Source organism: Conger conger, chromosome 9 (genome assembly GCF_963514075.1).
Source record: "Conger conger chromosome 9, fConCon1.1, whole genome shotgun sequence".
Classification (NCBI taxonomy): domain Eukaryota; kingdom Metazoa; phylum Chordata; class Actinopteri; order Anguilliformes; family Congridae; genus Conger; species Conger conger.
This window is the reverse complement of record NC_083768.1, coordinates 50,497,985-50,517,923: the sequence shown is the minus strand read 5'-3', so window position 1 is coordinate 50,517,923 and position 19,939 is coordinate 50,497,985. Positions and strand designations below refer to the sequence as shown.

The 19,939-nt window shown below is 45.1% G+C and overlaps 1 protein-coding gene across 3 annotated transcripts in view; it reads left to right on the top strand.

The window, feature by feature from the left end:
• The window catches only part of pag1 (phosphoprotein membrane anchor with glycosphingolipid microdomains 1), a 44,155-nt gene that overhangs the window by 13,920 nt on the left and 10,296 nt on the right, over positions 1-19,939 (top strand). Inside the window, exons 3-7 of one of the 3 annotated variants that reach the window (XM_061253360.1) lie at positions 13,008-13,039; positions 16,048-16,258; positions 17,001-17,052; positions 18,283-18,379; positions 18,767-19,347. In XM_061253360.1, coding sequence (XP_061109344.1) covers positions 16,119-16,258; positions 17,001-17,052; positions 18,283-18,379; positions 18,767-19,347 — 870 coding nt within the window. In that variant the 5' untranslated portion in view covers positions 13,008-13,039; positions 16,048-16,118. Of the gene's footprint in view, positions 1-13,007; positions 13,040-16,034; positions 16,259-17,000; positions 17,053-18,282; positions 18,380-18,766; positions 19,348-19,939 lie in introns of all 3 variants that reach the window. The other 2 variants (XM_061253359.1, XM_061253361.1) reach the window with 2 other exon arrangements.

The window sequence follows — 19,939 nt, the reverse complement described above, 5'->3', positions numbered from 1 at the left end:
CTTCAGAGATTCCAGCGCAGCCCTGGGAGAAATGTTTATTTCCTTTTATTTTTAGGCTGAGGGGGGAAGCCACTGCAGCTTTCCCCTCGGCCCGGCCTCGTGTCCGGCTTACATAAATAACCGCCTCGCCGCCCGACTGCGCCCCCCTGAGGGGCGGCCTGGAAGTGCCCCGCGGGGATTTGGGAGGACATGCGGCTCTCATCTCATGTGCGTCTTGGCCCTGTTGACAGAAACCTTGTAGAGGAACGCATCCATCACTCTGTTGGTCTTTACGAGTTGAGACCCTAAGGGCTTGCTAATGAGCGGGTATAAAGGCTAGCAGCAGGGAGGACTGTATTTAATCCACTCAATATTGCTGTCACATAGCTGGACTCTCTAAGGCTGCATGCACATCCCTCCCCAGGCCCCTGCGTCCATCAGGAATGTGCGGAGAGATCGGCTTTACGTCGGAGGTTTCACTGAAAATGCCGCATTTTGAAACGTTTTGCTCCGAAGATTATTACCAAATCCCATTTCGAGAATGTCATTTTTCCACCGAGGCAACTAAATTAAACCTGTTTTCTCCAAGTTCCCATGGTGCACCATGTCCTTTTCATTTCTTGAGGAAAAAAAACTGATATGTAACAGCACAGATACACTGGGTATTGTATTTTTTGTTGCTTATTTCTGCACAGAAATGCTTGAAAAATACTCAGGCAGTAATCAGGCAGTAGTAGCTTTTTATGCCTAATTTAGCGTTTAGCTATAGTCTTCATGAAAACACAATGAATTTTTCAGTTTTGCAGTGAAAATAACCCCAGGGTTTTAAAAACACTTAAAACGGCAGTATGGATGTGGCGTACATTTTCCTGTAATGAGAACGTTTTTGAGCTCTAATTGCAGATCAGGCCCTAAAAGACTAATTTGATAAATGAGGCCCGTATCTCAGCGTAAATGTCAGCTTCAAAGCCGCAGAGCGGAGCAAAGGCAGCGTGCGCCATGTCACTAATGCTCCGCGTCACGTGCCCGTGTTGACTTCTCTAATAGAACAAGAACAGACAAATATTGGAAGATAATTGACGATTCTAACGGCAGGGCACTTTGGAGAGCCTTTCTGTGGACATAAAGTGGGCACTTTGATGCGATAAGGACCGAGGGGAAATTAGATTTGGGTCAAGAGCTCACCCATTACGGCCTGAGAGGGTTCCAGAATCTTCTACGGAGGAATGAGTGGAGGCAGGGGAGCATAGGAGGGGGCCTGCTCCAGCACCCTGCTATACCCCCCCCTCTCTCACATCGACCCATCGACTTAATGGAAAATTCCATTGTGGGAATCTGGATTTTTTTCCCCCTATATTTGAGCCATCATGACCTCAGAGACCCTGGAAGCCGGGCCCTGTCTATTCATCTGCGAATTTCACGGCCCAGAGGCTAATGGGATTGCACCTTCTCTCTGAGGGCCTCTTCTCTCTGCTACAATTTTCTTCCACGGTTCCCGGCTCTGTTCCTCGTGGTGGATTAATTCCCCTGCTCCGTTTGCTTCGGCTGTTATCAACTTTGTGAAAATAGTTTTGTTATGCAGCTTCAGTCTATTGTATTTGTGGGATATAGCGAATGCTACACAGGTTTAATTTGCATGAATATAGCCTCATTACACAGTTATTGTAACTGTAAGTTTGACTCACGTTTGTAAGCGCAGCTCTGATTGTGGCTGAGAACCAATGGTGTCCTGATGTACTTCATTTAAATTCTAGCGCCGTTGGGCAAGATCTCACATCTGTTGCTAAAATAAGAGCTCTGTTGCTATCTGCTCACGCGGTTCAGTACCCTGAGTGGTGACATTCAGTGAAATTGCCAAGCTTCTTAAAGGAGAAATGAGCGACAAAAACAGATTTAGCATGTTCTTACATAGCGACTCTTAGTGTATCCTAGGGTGTTTTTCTATCTTGATTTGGATTTTATAGAGCAGTTCACCTGAAGAATGTTCATTTTTCCAAGGTTATATTACTTGGAGTTGGGAAACAATAAAAAGTGGGAAAGGGGTGAGAAATGAGGAGTTAAACAACATACAAAGCCACAAACCTTTATACGTAAATCAGAAATTGGAACACCTTGAAAGTAGGCTGGGTGTGGTCGCATTGGCTGTGCAGTGCAACCCTGGAGCTTCCAGTCCCGTGGAGCTTCACTGATATATGATGTCAAAAAAAGGTCAATTTTGGTGGGGTGGCCAGCAATCACCAGAGCTATGCCCTAGTCACGCCCCCCCACCCTCCACCCCCCACTCACACACACACACACACACACACAAGTGAAAATCCAATAAATCAAAAGTAGGGAGGAAGATGCATTCCTCGGCAGGGAGATTTGCCAGCTGCAGTAAATCACTCTTGTGCTAATGGATCGTAGAGGACCATGTAAAAAACATTCCACTTCCACTGAATTTGTTTGCACCAGCCCCCCCCCTCCCACACCCCCACACAATTAATAACGTTAATTTCCAGTTACCGCCAGTGATGCTAGTAATATACTCTCAAAACTCAAAAAAATGTAGAACAACTCTATCTAATTCAAGGGTTCTTTGTCAGGTAAAATGGTTCTTTTTCTGGGAGCTTTCACATTTATGATAGAGGGTTCCGTAATGAACTAAAATGGTTCCTCTATGCAGACAAGCCAAAGAACCCTTTTTTTCTGAGAACAGGGGTGGACAAATTGGTTTTCCGGGCCCCCGGGACAACCAGATTTTAGTCTCGGGCAACCTAACCAGCAACACAAAGCCCAACTGACAACTAGATACTTTTCCCTTCAGTATTTGGTAGCTTTTAATCATCTGCCCGTTCTCATTCTCCACCTTTTCTGTCGAAAATGTTGATATGTAGACTGTAACCCCTCAGAATATTACAAGGATATTTTCAGGAAGTTCACTGACCTATAATGTCATTAACCCCTTAAGTCACGGGCTGGAGTGGGAACATCAGAACATCAACGGTCAGAACATTGCAAGTATTTCAGACAGCTCTGGATTAGAGTGCTCACATTTGCCACCTGGTGGTGGTTGTAAGAACAACAAGTAGCTAGTTACTGTGGAAAAACTAAATAAATATATGCAAATTTGCCTCCGCCCGGCAGATCTCCTGAGGCAGAAGCGCCAAAGGAAACACGAAACCACTGTACATGTTTTGGTATCCATTTAAATACATAGACAAAATAAAGGGATGGCATTGTCAACTTGGCTTCACGAAAACCAATCAGTCACCAATCACAATACAAAGTAACACGTTGTGTGAGAGTTTTGAGAAAGATGTAATGAAAAAAGTTCATTGTTGAGGTGGAAAAGTACCGGGAGTTGTAAACTATGACCTCCAGTGTATCTTAAAATAGAAACAGCTTGGGGTGAAGTTGCTGCCTGTTGCAGCAGATATTGCACAATGTAGCCCATTTAATTAATTTGGATGCCTTTTTTCACAGCAAAAGTAAATGTGTAGAAAGTGAGCATGTCTCCAGAAACCTATGTTCTATATTTTAACATAAAATGTTCACTAATGTTCTAAAGACTCCTCAAAAAGTATTGGAACAGTAAAGTAAATTCCTTTGTTTTTGCTTTGCACTGAACACAACTGAGTTTGAGGTCAAAAGATATACATGAGATGACAGATCCAAATTTCACCTTTTATAAAAGAGTTGTGAAATAACTTTTGTTAAAATATCACCTTTTGTATCAGACCACCTAATTCTTAGGTAAGCAAAAGTATTGGAACGTGTACCTGACAGGTGTTAGGTTGATTGGTTAAAGAATAAATAGTTCTGAATATTTACTCTTGGTTTTAGCCTGTGAAGACTGCATTTGTGTTAGAAAAGTTAAACCAACATGAAGACCAGATAGCTGTCTTTGATAGAAAAGCAAGCCATTTTGCTTAGAAAAGTGGGGCAATCAATCTGAGCCATTGCACAAGCATTGGGGATAGCTTGTACAACAACTTGAAATGTCCTGAAAAATAAATAAACTGCTGGCGTACTGAGTAGCAGACATCAAACAGGTCGACCAAGGAAAACAGCAGCAGTTGATGACAGAAACACTGTGAGAGCTGTGAAGAAAAACCGCAAAACATCAGTCAACAATCACAAACAATCTCCACAGGGCAGGAATGAAGGTATCTCAAGCAGCCATTTGAAGAAGACTTAGAGAGCAGCAATATAGAGGCTATACCACAAAATGGAAACCACTCATCAGTAGTAAGAATTGGAAGGCAAGAAATACAGAGATGAGTCAGAAACGTTCTGAAACAAAGTTTTATGCGCTCATGAGACCACGATTAACCTCTACCAAAGTGATGGAGGTGCATTCAAACCAATACTTGCACACAACCGATCTGTGAGTAAAATAATGATTCCCGACTGGTGCCCGACTACACCTATTCTGGCGCCAAACGAGATGCAGTCTTCACACTAATGCGTCCTGTTAATCCCTTCATCCGGCCTGTATCACTCTTCCCAAACCCCAACCTGAAAGCCGTCCTGCCACGCAGTGCACATCCACAGAGACCGGCTTTGTGTCTCTTATAACCAACAGCCAGCAAGGTTCTGCACGTGGGCCTTCTCTCAAAGGAGTGACTGCTCTGTAAGACACTGTAAGTTGGCACGGAATTCGGCTGAGACCAGTTCTGGGTGTTGCCTTCACGCTTTTTCCACTTTGTCACTTGAAATGGGTCTTTTGTGCCAAACGGCATTCATTGTCTGCCATTGGGAGACTTCCTGTTTGGATTCCTTGCATTAATAGATTTTTAAGGTGCTCACACAAGTTGAATTCAACAGTGGCCTTTGTTGTACGTCTGTAAATGATATAAATGTAATCTGTAATATGCGTTTTGGATTCAAATACTTTTCTGTGCTCGATTAATCTTGTCTGGTGCAATTGAGCCAGTAAAAGAGGACCAGAAGGCCAGGTTTGCACCCTCATAAGTTCCAGTACACCATACAAGCTCAGTAAAGCATAAGAAAGTATTTGAATCCTAAACAATGACATATTTGACCTTGGTCTGGAACCTGTCGGCTGGAAGGTATTGCTGTTCAGTGGTCTAAACCCATGGTAACCAACCCTTGCTAGTCATTGTTATTGGCTCTCAGTGGTTGAAAAGAGCTACTTGTTTCTGTTTAGACATGTTTAAAAATACTGCTGAGCTTTTACATGCTGAAAATAGCTAATTCCTCTTTCGTGGTTGCGCTAATTTCCATGGCTGTTCTTTAAGGTTGGTTCATACAAGAGCAAGTACGTGTCAAGTCAAGTGGTCTATGATAAAAAACGAAAGTGACTGACTTGACAGTTTTGTGTTCCGTCTGTGAAGGGAAATTCTGGATTCAGGCAGTGTCCTTATTTGACATTTATTTCCTTTTTCTTCAACAGTACATACAGTCAGGTCCATAAATATTGGGACATCGACACAATTCTCCTCTTTTTGGCTCTATACACCACCACAATAGATTTGAAATTAAACAAACAAGATATGCTTTAACTGCAGACTTTCAGCTTTAATTTGAGGGTATTGACATCCAAATCAGGTGAATGGTGTAGGAATTTTATATGTGCCTCCCACTTTTTAAGGGACTATAAGTAATGGGACAATTGGCTGCTCAGCTGTTCCATGGCCAGGTGTGTGTTATTCCCTCACTATCTCATTTACAAGGAGCAGATAAAAGGTCTAGAGTTAATTTCAAGTGTGCTATTTGCATTTGGAATCTGTTGCTGTCAACTCTCAATATGAGATCCAAAGAGCTGTCACTATCAGTGAAGCAAGCCATCATTAGGCTGAAAAATCTAAACAAACCCATCAGAGAGATAGCAAAAACATTATGTGTGGCCAAATCAACTGTTTGGAACATTCTTAAAAAGAAAGAACGGGAGCCGCTGTGGCGCAACAGGCTAAGACGCAGCAGACTTGCGGTTGCAGTTTGCTGCAGTTGCACACCGGGGACCGGGGTTCGATTCTCGGTCCTGCCAAAAAGCCAAGTTTGGCCGGCTCACGTGGGGCAGCAATAATTGGCTCGCTGCTCCAGAGGGAGGGACTTGGCAGGGTTATTAGATCGCCGCACCTCGGGCGCCTCGGAATCACGGCAACGGGCACGAGACGAGACGGCTTGAAGAAGGCGTGTCGCTCTCATTCGGGCCGCCGAGGGACGGGGTACGGGCGGTACATCTAATACGACTACCTCCAATTGAATCAGACGAGATACAATTGGCTACCAAATTGGGAGAAAAAGGGAAAAATCTGAAAAAAAAAAATAATAATTTAAATTTAAAAAGAAAGAACGCACCGGTGAGCTCAGCAACACCAAAAGACCCGGAAGACCACGGAAAACAACTGTGGTGGATGACAGAAGAATTCTTTCCCTGGTGAAGAAAAACCCCTTCACAACAGTTGGCCAGATCAAGAACACTCTCCAGGAGGTAGGTGTATGTGTGTCAAAGTCAACAATCAAGAGAAGACTTCACCAGAGTGAATACAGAGGGTTCACCACAAGATGTAAACCATTGGTGAGCCTCAAAAACAGGAAGACCAGATTAGAGTTTGCCAAACCTTTACAGTTCTGGAACAACATCCTATGGACAGATGAGACAAAGATCAACTTGAATGAAGGGAAGAGAAGAGTATGGATGGAGAAGGAAAGGAACTGCTCATGATCCAAAACATACCACCTCATCAGTGAAGCATGGTGGTGGTAGTGTCATGGCGTGGGCATGTATGGCTGCCAATGGAACTGGTTCCCTTGTATTTATTGATGATGTGACTGCTGACAAAAGCAGCAGGATGAATTCTGAAGTGTTTCGGGCAATATTATCTGCTCATATTCAGCCAAATGCTTCAGAACTCATTGGACGGCGCTTCACAGTGCAGATGACCCGAAGCATACTGCGAAAGCAACCAAAGAGTTTTTTAAGGCAAAGAAGTGGAATGTTATGCAATGGCCAAGTCAATCACCTGACCTGAATCCGATTGAACATGCATTTCACTTGCTGAAGACAAAACTGAAGGGAAAATGCCCCAAGAACAAGCAGGAACTGAAGACAGTTGCAGTAGAGGCCTGGCAGAGCATCACCAGGGATGAAACCCAGCGTCTGGTGATGTCTATGCGTTCCAGACTTCAGGCTGTAATTGACTGCAAAGGATTTGCAACCAAGTATTAAAAAGTGAAAGTTTGATTTATGATTGTTAGTTTGTCTTATTACTTTTGGTCCCTTAAAAAGTGGGAGGCACATATGGAAACTGCTGTAATTCCTACACCGTTCACCTGATTTGGATGTAAATACCCTGAAATTAAAGCTGAAAGTCTGCAGTTAAAGCATATCTTGTTTGTTTAATTTCAAATCCATTGTGGTGGTGTATAGAGCCAAAAAGAGGAGAATTGTGTCGATGTCCCAATATTTATGGACCTGACTGTATCTATGAAACATTTTCATACTGCAAAAAAGTAACATTTAAATTTATTTGTAAATCAAATTGAAGAAAAAACGGCAGTTGATAGCACTGTCACCGCACGGAAAGAAGTTTCCGGGTCTGAATCCCGGCATGTTCTCCCTGTGTCCCTGTGAGTTTCCTCCAGGTACTCCAGTTTCCTTCCACAGTCCAAAGACATGTTAGGTTAAAGCAGAGGCTAAATTGCACATAGGTATGTGTGTGTGAGTGAATGCTGTGTGTGCCATGTGATGGACTGACAACCTGCTATTGCCTTTTACCTAATGGGATATGCTTTTTGGATGTTGAAAGGCATTTTTCTGTTTGGCCTGCCGAAGCTAAATGCTGTGGCTTTACTACACCAATCTGTTGCGGTGGTGGCATTTAGTTTATCTATTAAGCATGTTTGTGGATCATTATCTCAAAATAAGAAGTTCATATACGCTTCCTAAACTGTGAATTGCTGTTAGATTGTGGTGTGGTTTCCTTTTCCTGAGTGCAGAATTGAGAGCAAGAGAGAGAGTGAGAGAAACCAAAGAGACTAGCCTCGAGTGTGTCGATGCTCAACACAGAAAGCATTGTTCGAAAGAACTGGACTGACAACATAGTGGGTCTCCGCGCTTTGAATGCAGAGCGACAGCCTGGAGACCAATAACTGGGGGGGACAGAGAAGAAGAGAGTGCTCGCTGGGAGCCTATCAGTCCCACTTTGGACTGGTATTAGTGGACTCGCTTTGGATGGCGATCTTGCGAACCCCAGTGCATCATCATCACACTATTCCTAATTAGTTAGCATTGTGTTGTGGAAGCGTATGGTGTTTCTTCTTTTCTAAAGGACCTTGAGAAATGTTTATTTCAGGAGCCAGCTTTTCTGTGGCCAACATCGCCACAGGCACCTGCCCTGAACTCTCACATTGATGTAATTTTGGCGGTTGTAGGTGCAAAGCTTCCTCGACTCTGTTGAAAATTAACAGGTGCCCCCATTCACCGCTTCCTGGACTTGTAAAACATTCAAGAGTGTACTTCCTTGTATGGAGGGGGGAACTGCTTGTATCTTGTTTGAATAGTTTCCTTGGCCTTCTTGTCTAAGATGAACGTGGCTCTTTGGTAGAGTGCACTGGAGTTTGGAGAATACAGGAAATGCCTCTCAAATCTCTCAAGACAGTGACACTCGCAAGCGTAATCACTTGTAATCACTCCGAGTGGAGGTATTAGAGAGTCCCACTGCCCTCCTCTAACTGCCCCACTGCCCTCCTTTAACAGCCCCACTGCCCTCCTCTAACTGGCCCATTGCCCTCCTCTAACAGCCCCACTGCCCTCCTTTAACAGCCCCACTGCCCTCCTCTAACTGGCCCATTGCCCTCCTCTAACTGGCCCATTGCCCTCCTCTAACAGCCCCACTGCCCTCCTTTAACAGCCCCACTGCCCTCCTTTAACAGCCACACTGCCCTCCTCTAACTGGCCCATTGCCCTCCTCTAACAGCCCCACTGCCCTTCCATTCACTAAGAGCCCCACTGCCCTCCTCTAACAGCCCCACTGCTCTCCACTAAGTGGCCTACTACCAGGACGCCAAGCACCCAAGAGGCCCTCAGACCGGTGAGCAAGATGAATCGTCTCCACAAAGGGAAGTCATCTTGGTTTTTTCTCTTTAGTGGGGGCAGCCATCTCAGAAAATGTTCTTCAAAGCCACTTATTCTTCAAAAAACGGGAAGCGCTGAGCAAGGAGCTACTTCCTTAATCTTGCGCGTTGTCATTTTTACCAAATTGCTAAAGTGGTGGGATGCCCTCTCTGTGCATCCTGTTACTTTCACTAAGAGCTGGATAAATGACAGCGAATTCCTGGCTTTCGTTCCCAAGCGACGAGAATGTTGATCCCGGCAAATTTCGCACGGGGAGTCGGAAAGCAGTTGCAAGCGTGCCAGTCAAACCGATCAATGGCATGAATGCTGTCATTGTGGTGACACCGTTTCAGTTGATTAACACTGCTTGCATTAACTGGGAGTACCCGTCGCCCTCCCTCCACAAAGCGGCTGGTGATCGGTGAACCGGCTGCCCCCGGGTGACCCAGAGCCCGCGGGCCCTCTTCCTCGAAGAAGCCCCTATCGTATCAGAGACGCAATTAGTCACAGCCCTGGCGGTGGAGAGTGGCGTCTGGTGGCTTATACAGGGCTCGATTTAGCCGTCTCCACCACCACCGCGGCTGTGTGGGACCCAAGAGTCCTGCCAGAAACCTCACCCTGGTGTACACGGCACCGCGAAACAATGGCTTGCGGGGCTAGCAGGCTCAGACGGAGGCCCACCGTTTCACGTTCTCAACAAAACAGTTTTTAACCCCTTACGGGCGGATGAGACCTACACGTTACATCTCCCTTAAAGGTACAATAAGTAATTTCAGACTTCAGACTAACGGTCAAGAGAGGAATTTCAGGAACAAACACGCTCAAACCACAATACTGTTTATCCCTCCCCTTCTCTGTGAACTTGCTGATGTTTAAATGCCATTGGCTGTGGCAATTAGAACTAATTTTCAACCAGTTAAATTGAATTATTGTGCAGCTATACAATGTTTTGGTACAGAGTGCCGGCCCGTCAACTGCATATTTTGAAACCCGAATTTAAGGACTATAAACACAGGCAGAGGGTGAGTCAACATGTCAGTGAGCCTTTTTCAATGATAGGATTTACAATGGTCTTTTAATAATGTTTTAAGACAAAAATCTTACCTATTGTACCTATTGTAACAGACGGATGCGACGTCAGTATTTGATCGTACGACTGTTTTTCAAGACACATAACCGTTGAAATGCATTGTAATTCCTAAGCCTTTCTATGGGTTTTCTATAGGGCGCCTTAGTCCATAATGGGTTATAGTGTCACCCCATCCCCAGGCCCACATACGGCGCAATAAAAATAATTTGGTGACCGCCAAATGAATCTGAGATACCGAATGAAACAAACCGCTCAATTGTTTATCTGTTGTGCTTTGTAGTCCGGTAGTGTGTTGACGTCTGAATTTGTTGGCAGTTACACCTCAGACTGGCTTGGCTCAGTTACAGTTTATGGGCTGAAGAGTACAGCTGTGCAAGATTGAGATCACTCCTGAGTGTGCTCCTGAAGCAGCTCTCCACGTGCCAGCTCTGGATTGTGGGCCCCCCCCTAGCCGGCCTATGGGGGGTTCGTTGCGCTTTTTGTGTTTATGAATTACATTTTTCCAAGATCGGATTATTTATCCAAGCAGCAGCCCTCGGCTTTCACACGAGAATCTGGGCCGGGATGCTTTCTCAGGCCGCCCCAGCTGCGCGTCCCCAGTGTCCGGGGGCCCCTCTGCCCTGCCGGAGGCGGTCCCAGCCCTCCACGAGGAGGCCGCCAGCTAGCTCTCACACATCTCAGCCAGCTCTCACACCAGCTCTTACACCAGCTCACACACACACCAGCTCACACACACACCAGCTCACACACACCAGCTCCCACACACCTCAGCCAGCTCTTACACCAGCTCTTACACCAGCTCCCACACACACCAGCTCCCACACACACCAGCTCTCACACACCAGCTCACACACACCAGCTCTTACACCAGCTCTCACACACACCAGCTCTTACACCAGCTCTCACACACACCGGCTCACACACACCGGCTCACACACACCGGCTCACACACACCGGCTCTCACACACACCAGCTCCCACACCAGCTCTTACACCAGCTCTCACACACACCAGCTCTTACACCAGCTCACACACACACCAGCTCTCACACACACCAGCTCTTACACCAGCTCTTACACCAGCTCTCACACACACCGGCTCACACACACCGGCTCACACACACCGGCTCTCACACACCGGCTCTCACACACGGCTAAGTTAGCTCGCTGCCAGACACTGCTGACTCTGACAGACGAACAGGTGCACAGACAGACAGACAGGCTGAAAGTAACAGTGCGGGTTGCGCTAACATTGAGATTTTAATGCCACCAGCCTGCACTTGGCTCCTTTTATCCCGGCGGGAAAAACAGGTGTCACTGCTGCGTACGCGGTTTTCACTCTGTAGCCTACTTGACTTTGTTATGACGTTTGTGTCTCTGCAATGAGAAACAAGGCAATGTGAAAAGGAAAGATTGAAACAAAGTAGAATTTAGTCAAAAAAAAAGTATAGGCCTACATAATTGCACATACAGTAGGGTGATTGTACAAATGGTATAAGAGTTCATCTTACAGCCTCTGCAAATGGAACACATTTCCACTTCTCCTTTTCCCGCTGCCTTGGCGAGAAGAGTGTGTGTTTCACAGAAGAAGAGACGGAGAAGTGCAGATCCTTTGTCACTTTGTAATGATTTACTGACTTCTGAGACGGGGCTATCCTTGACTGGGTCGGATTATTTTCCCTTCTGGTATTGATCACTCTTCCCTGTGAGTTTTGTCAGGCTAGTGCACAGTGTAGATCAGCACAAGGGCAGAGCATTCTGTCCTAAACGCTACTGCGTCTTATTAAAATGACTGACATTATGCAACTGTAGTACAGTAGCAGTGTTATTAAAGCACTAAGAAATTACTAGTTATACTATGGACATAGTCAGCATTTTGTGACTGCATTGTGTATTTGCGACATTGCTCATACATTAGAGCATTACATTACATGTTATTTAGCTTACACTTTTATCCAAAGCGACTTAGTTTATTAAGCAAGGGACAAACGCCCCTGTAGTAATGTGGGGTTAAGGGCCTTGCTCTTGGCCTAATAGCTGTGCGGCTATTATTGGGGCTACACTGGGGCTCCAAGCACCGACCTTGCGGGTCCTAGCCATGTCCCTTTACGACTACGCTACAGGCTGCTGTGAACAGGGCAACCTTGTTTCTGGGAATCCATCATCCTGTAGGTTTTCATTTCAACCATAATTTGACACAACTGATTCTACAAATTAGGAGCTCTGGAAGATCTCTAGCTGTTGAATGTGTTGAGCTTTGTTATAAGGTTGGAGTGAAAACCTACAGGGCGGTAGATCTCCAGGAACAGGGTTGGGCAGCCATTACAGGAACAGGATTAGACCCAAAGCACTATAGCCCGGGGTAGTGTCTGATAAACAAAACCTTGGCTTGTTTCCCTTTCACCCAGCTCCTACTGGCACCTGTGCCAGTTTTTTTCACCACGAAGAATGACTTTTTGTGCTCTGCTAAAATGTTGCCATTTTGGAGATCGTCTTCCTCTGCACGGTGCACTTTCGAGTGTGCGTTTTACGCTCGTCCTGCGTGTTTCTGACCGGATGCGAGGAGAGGTTCTCTTCGAACCCGAGACCGTGAGAGAGTAGCTGGTTTTGACTGCCGTGAAGTTACTGTTTTCTGTTCTGGAAGCAGCTGGGAGGGAGGGAACTGTGTCACGCCTCCCTGGGAGGTAGCCCTTCTCCACGCCGTGGATTAGCACGGGGATCCGTCTCCCATGATATAATTCCACATGATGTCACACTGGTATTATGCCAACACATTCATTACACCACAAACCTGTCATGAGAGGCTGTGTCCTGTTCTACCGTTCCCTGCCTGAGGCGACGCTCATGTTCCTGTTTTTCTGTTTGTTTACCTGCAGGAAAAGAAGTCTAAAGAACTCCGGGTTTCAAGGTATGGTTCTCTTTTTTTAACAAAAGGGCTTACTGTTTAATAGTTTCATTTAATGGTGTGTTAGGATTACTGGGTGATTTATGTTAATTCTTTGGTACAAGCAATACTGATATATGAATTGGTCACTCAGCATGAAATAATGTATTATAATCAATCAAATTTTATTCATATAGCACGTCTCATATCATGGTCATTCAATGTGCTTAAGAGACATACAATTAGGCATACATTTAGGCAAATATACAGTAGGCCTGTACAGTAACTTCTTAATATCACCTTAGAGCTATCCATGATTGTAAGTGTGGCAGGATCTTGAAATAACAGTTTTTTAAAGGTCAACAACTATTTGTAAATGATCCCCAGGGAAAGTGTTCAGTTGGATGCATCAACCATCCTGTACAGCCGGTCACATGGTCGCCAAAGGGCTGAGATACCTATATGCTGCAGTTCCTGTTTTTTCCTCTGGTTTCATTTTTATTTCTATCTCGGCGAAGAACTCAAGGTGCCTTTTCAGCCATTGGCAGTTGCTTATTCAGGACAATCTGTATTGCCAGTCCGAGTGTAATTAATTTAATTCCCGCGAAGTAGCAGCACCAGTCAATATGATTTGTTTCACTGACTATATTAACATTAAGGAATGTGGCCGTTCTAGAATGTTTCCTTGGAATCAGCGTTTGTGTATTTATTTTCTCATACACTTAAATGCGAAGTTGCATAAACATAGCACCGGCGGGAAAAAAAACCTACGCTCCAGGCCGAAAGCCATATTTGCATAGGGTCCACTGGCGCACAATAGGCTTTTTCAGTGCACATGCAGAGAACCCTCATGGGACTCGCAGTCGCAGACCGCATCGGCATGCACTCCATGCCGCCAGCTTTTTAGGGCACATATTGTCGAGTTGTTACTCTCTGACCCCGTTGCGTTCTGTGTGATTTGTTCCATTCTGTCTGTGGGAGAAAAGGGATTCTCTTCTGTCGAAGTGCGTCGCTGTCTCTCGTGAGTCTCGTCTTGATTATATCGCGAAAAAAACAATTATTTGAAATAAAAAACAACGAAGACAGTGAGTACATCCTGTACCAAGCTGGAGACCTAGCTATGTGATTCTTATCTCACTATTCAATCCGTGGAGGTGGGGCGCGTTTGCCTCGCCACCCTCACAGGATTAAAATAATATAGGACGGGGGCCTGATTTTGGCATGTCTCCGAATGAATTTCAGAAATTGTCTGTATGAAGGTTACTTACCAAGCGCGGACAGCTCAGATCAGCACTCTTTTATTCTATAGAGTGAACTGCAGTGGATTTTGAGCTTTTGCACAGCACAGTGATGCATTGTTTTGCCGCGGCGCATAGATTCAGTACCTACTGCCCCCTGTTGGTGAAACTTCACTCGTATTTCGAAATTCAGCATCATTACCATCGGCAAAGAAGACCATTTTGTGAGCAAATATAGTGGCAGATTAAGTTAACTGAAACTTTCTGCATGTGTCTTTACTCTAATGTATACAGACAATATCTGTTCCAAAAACTAAGGGCACGAGATGCACATAAAGGCCCAATGATGGCAGTATTGTCATAGACATTGGAGCACACAAATGAAATGTTTTTTGTTTTTTTTTACAATAGGTAATAAGGTATGTTAGGGTAATTTTCTTAATTGATTCTTAATTGACAATGTGTGTTAACATAAAGACAATCACATGATTATAAATAACCTTTTAGTTTTACTTATTACTATTTGACCACTTTCTGAATTAAGTGCTTACTAGGAGTCTTTCTCTGTCTCTCTCCCAGCAGACAGACAGCCTTTCACCTTAATGTCTCTGCTTCTCCTGGAAGGGGATAGCTAGCACATTCCGGTCTTACAGCAAGGTCAACAAGGGGTATTCAGAAGACAAAATACTGATAAATGTTAGTGACCAGCTTCATGTCTTTTGGTTTTGGTAAAGCCCCCCCTTCTGGAAAAGTGTGTATAAGAGTCTTACTATGTCTGATTCAAATCAGAAAGCCGGTAAGCTTTCTCACTTTCTGTTATTTCTTTGCAAATAAATCCAAAAGTTAAACTGAAATATAGATAAGGATTTGTTTCATCCGACGATGCTCACCTGTGAAATGTTAAAAAGGGCATTTTTCCCTAACAGTTACAATAGGGAAGATTTTTTGTGTTAAAATATTGTGACCATTGTAAATCCCTTCCTATCATTGAAAAAGGCTCACTGACATGTTGACTCACCCTCTGCTTGTGTTTATAGTCCTTAAATTCTGGTTTCAAAATATACAGTTGACTGACGACACTTCACCAAAACATTGTATAGCTGTACAATAATTCAAGCTCATTGGTTGAAAATTGGTTCTAATTGCCACAGCCAATGGTGTTTCAATGTCACCGCATTCACAGAGAAGGGGGAGGGATGAACAGTGTTGTGGTTTTGGTTGCTGTTATTCCTCTCTTGACCGTAAGAAGTCTGAAATTACCTATTCTACATTTAAATAATTTACATATATATTCCTCACTCATTAATCTGGAGTACATAGACCCTATGACAGCATTAGTCATGTATGTTGGGGTACACAACTAAAACTGTCAAATGTCTAGCCCTTTAAATAGTTATTCACGTTCATAACAAGTGAATTATAGAATAGAAATTAATCCTTTGTTTTGGACTGGAAGCAGACCAACATGGTTGGACCAACACTTATCTGGGTAATCCATCAAATGAAATGGAGGCTGTAAGTGATGTATCAGGACTGCGAGTGAGTAGCGCTGGGAGCAGTGCCCAGGCAAAGTGCTTTCAGGTGCTGTTAACCATCAGCAACGGGCGGAAAACATTCCAGTGGGCGAATAATCAGGCAGATAACCATAAGCAATGCTATCTGTTGTCGTGAGAGTGCACGGCAGTAGCTTTATCTCATTGTTTCCTGCAGTAAGCATTTTCAGCCTTCCGGCATATTCTCAGAACTAATGGCCACTCACTCTCCGATGTTTTAAATGTCAGTCTTACCCTTCAGGTGACCCCCCTGTGCCGCGAGGCTGCTAAAGCAGAGCACCCCCTGCAGATGAGTGTGGCCCACTGCGCGCGATGGCTCCTTTGCTGAGTGCCACGTGGGGTCCGGGTGTGGCGCTCGGCAGTGGACAGCTGGCCCTGGTGGGCACCATCGGTGCCCTCACCTCCTTCCTGCTCATCTCTCTGCTCTTAATGCTCTGCGCCAGCTGCCAGGGGTGAGTGGCTCTGTGCACAACCCACATATATAAGCTTTACTTTCACGTATTGTGTCTTTACGACAGCAGAGTATGTATTTAAACATGGTGGTTGCCAGTTGTATTCAGGCAACAATAAAACATTGTTTTTATTATTCAGCCATTCAAATGTATTTTAAAACATATTTTTCTAAGCCTAAATATCCCACAAGTAATGAGAAGTGTAAATTAGCTATGATGTGCCCCCTCTTTTCTGTAGGCCAGTGGCGCAAACTGTGGGTCACAAGTTATAGGGGAGGGATAAGGGGAGTGGTTGTCATCATGTGACATACTACTAGAACATTCTCAACCGGTTGAAAAGAGGACGACAAATTTAAAATGCTTACTTCTCCAAAACTAAAGAATGGACATATTTAATACTTTCATCGTGCTTCTTCAATTTTTGTGTCTTGTGCAAATTGCATATAAAGACCTAGAAAGTGTGACCAACCACCATGTTACACCTTTAACACAGTATTGTTGAGGTGTTCTATTGCTGTCTATTGCCATTAGTTTGATGTGCTGTACGATAGCTTGTAGCCCGAGTGAGCTTATTTTACCGTAGCATTGCTAATTTCAGTTAATTCAGCATGCGTACCTGTACCCCTGTTGTGCATTTGAGTTTGAAACTTGGGGAAGCAGAGATTTGTGTCTTTGTTCCGCTAGGTTTCTAACTGTGGCAGTGTGTAGTGTTTTAACAGTCTCTTTTTCCCTATGTCTCCAGACAAAAGAAGAAAAGCGTACCAAGCGGGGACCATGAGAACCTGGTGAATGGGGTGTGTATAGCTGAAGCAGTCTAGGACTGAGCTCCTGCCACTCGGGCAGTTTATGTTGAATTTTGAATAACAAATTTAAGGCATCTGCACTTTCTTCTTTGCATATCTCTGTGTAGTAAAAGTGAGGTTATGGTCCTGTGCAGCGCTAACGCTCTGAAGCTAACAGGACAGCACATGCACACACGTTCCTCTTTTGCTACACATTTGATGGGTGTAGATCACACATATACATACCAAAGACAGATACAAATATAGGCACACGCCACATGCACACACATACAGTATAAACACACACACACACACACACACAAACACAAATTCCAGTCCACATACCATACATGCTTGCATGGCCAAACATACAGAACACACACACACACACATAAACACAAATTCCAATCCACATACCATACATGCTGCACATGCACAACACCCACACAACCAATGTTACGGCATTGCACTCATGTTTCACTCGCAAATATTATCAACCTGAAAGAGAAAACTTCACACATCAGACTAGATGATTACTGAATGGCTAGCAGTGTGAAGCCAGAGACATGTTTGAAATTGGTCTCACTTTGATACAAATTAAGCTTGTCAGGTTGAAGGTTAGTGCTCGGTGAGTGTATATATATATATATAACAGACAATAACAGACTCCAAAGGCAATCAAAAGCCTAGAATCAAGACTAGATACTGAAAGCTTTCTTATACCTGCACTATGGAAGCAATGGAATACACCTGACTATTCAAAAGTAGCTGAGAAGCCAACTGTCCAATTATGTATAAAACTATGTATAAAAAGGTGATTCCTACACACATCACCCAATATGGATCTAAATGCCCTCAAATTAAGGGGACAGTCTGCACTTTACCGTATCCTGTTTCATTTATATGTGCTGGACTACAGAGCCTAAAGAACAGAAATTGTACCAAGTGTCCAAATACATACAGACTGCACTGCATAATGTTCTGCAATTGAAGTTGGTTCTTTTTGTTACAAGATTGCTTCTGTTTCCCAGCAGCCTCAAAGCATCAATTTCCTGAATGTGCCACTAGGTGGCAGTACAGAGCTGTACTAGTTCAAAATCCAAACAAAGACCTGTAGACTGCAGAAGCCTCTCTGGTGGTAGATAGGACAATGTTGTTGTTTCCAGCTCAAATAGAGCCGTGCTGTGCTGATTCTAGTTGATTTGGCGAACTCTGAAGTGACCAAAGGTGCTCTCTCCACAGGTGTCCGAAAAGGAGGCGTTCAGCCAGTCTGTCGACAGCCCTGCGACCGACATGGTGGCCAGTAGCTCCCAAAATGGGCCACTCACATGCGGTACAGGTGAAAATTCCCTTTGTGTGTTCACTGGATTCTGATTCGGGCTTCTGTAAACAGGCTATTGGGTCTGTTGTTCATTACACAGTGTGTTTGAAGGTGTAGCTGGGCTGACATTAATCCAGTCTGTCCGCATGGAGGATCCGACTGCGTTTAATGCCATTAACCCCTTATGGGCAGATACGACCTGCGCATTACATCTCCCTTAACAGACGAATGCAATGCCAGAATTGATTGTATGACCGTTTTTCAAGACACATGACCATTGAAATGCATTGTGATTTCTAGGCCTTTGTATGGGGTTTCTATAGGGTGCCTTAGTCCATAACGGGTTAAATGAGTGTGGTTTGTGCTGGGGTGCTAGTGAGCTGGGTTCTCATCCTCCACCCACAGTTCTTTCAGAGGACACTCTGGACACCAGTCCCCACCTCTCGGAGGAGATGCTGTCCAGCCAGTCTGAGCTGAGGTCCTCCAAGTGCCACCAGGACCGCGAGCTTCCCAGCATCCCCGATAACAGCGGCCTGGAGGAGGCGGCGGTGACCGTGGCGGACCCCCAGGCCTCCGCCGGGGACGGAACGTACGAGGTGGTGAAGGAGACGGCGTCGCGCGACGTCAGCGTGGAGGACTCCCTGTACGAAACGGTCAAGGAGCTGAAGGACGAGGACGGCAAGGGCCTGGCCAACGGCACCTCGGCCTCCAGCCTGGCCGAGGAGGCCCCGCCCGTCCCCAACGGCCGCCTTAGCCCCGACACCCCGGACCGCCCACCCCTGCAGGCCGTGGTGGAGTACGCGTCCGTCGACCTCAACAAGAAGAGCCGCTACAGCGCCGACCTGGAGGGCCGGCGGGCGGCCGAGGCCCCCGCCCCCCCGGAACCCGAGGACGAGCAGCCCCCGCCCATCCCCGACAAGGTGCTGGACGAGAACGACAACCAGCCTGCGCCCCTTCTCCCCGGGGGCGGGCTGGAGAACGGCGAGGTGAGCTCACCGTGTGTGTGTGTGTGTGTGTGTGTGTAACTAAGGGCTTTTTATATAACCTTCCCCCCAATATATGAATTCATATTGTTATTGAACGTAATTGTTTCTTCGGGTAGTATAGTACATGTTATGGTATACTGCAGTATAGTGTTGTATTGTAGTATTTCTCCATTGCATTGCTTTGTTTGCAGTGAAATGGCTTGTCTTTGTTCCTATTCAACAACCTGTTTCTAAAAACGCCCCCCACCCCACCCCACCCCACACACACACACACACACACACCTTCCTTGCTCCACGCATAAATGTGCACACACCCCTTTCCCCAAACACTGAAGAATTGACAAAATAAATAATAAAAATAATACCGATAATTATGGTGACAGTCACGCTAATTAGCCATTTTTAGGCGCGTGTCGTCAAGATACTGGGACGTTTTATCTGCAGCTCTTTTGTTTTCGGACATGTGGTTCGGGAGGAAAAAGAGCGAGGAGATTCGGAGCGCCTTTTTCCTTAGTTATTATCTTCTAAGCTGCCTACACGGCATCGCCTGTAGAATACAAATGAAGCCGCCAGAGTATGAGAGCAAATCGCT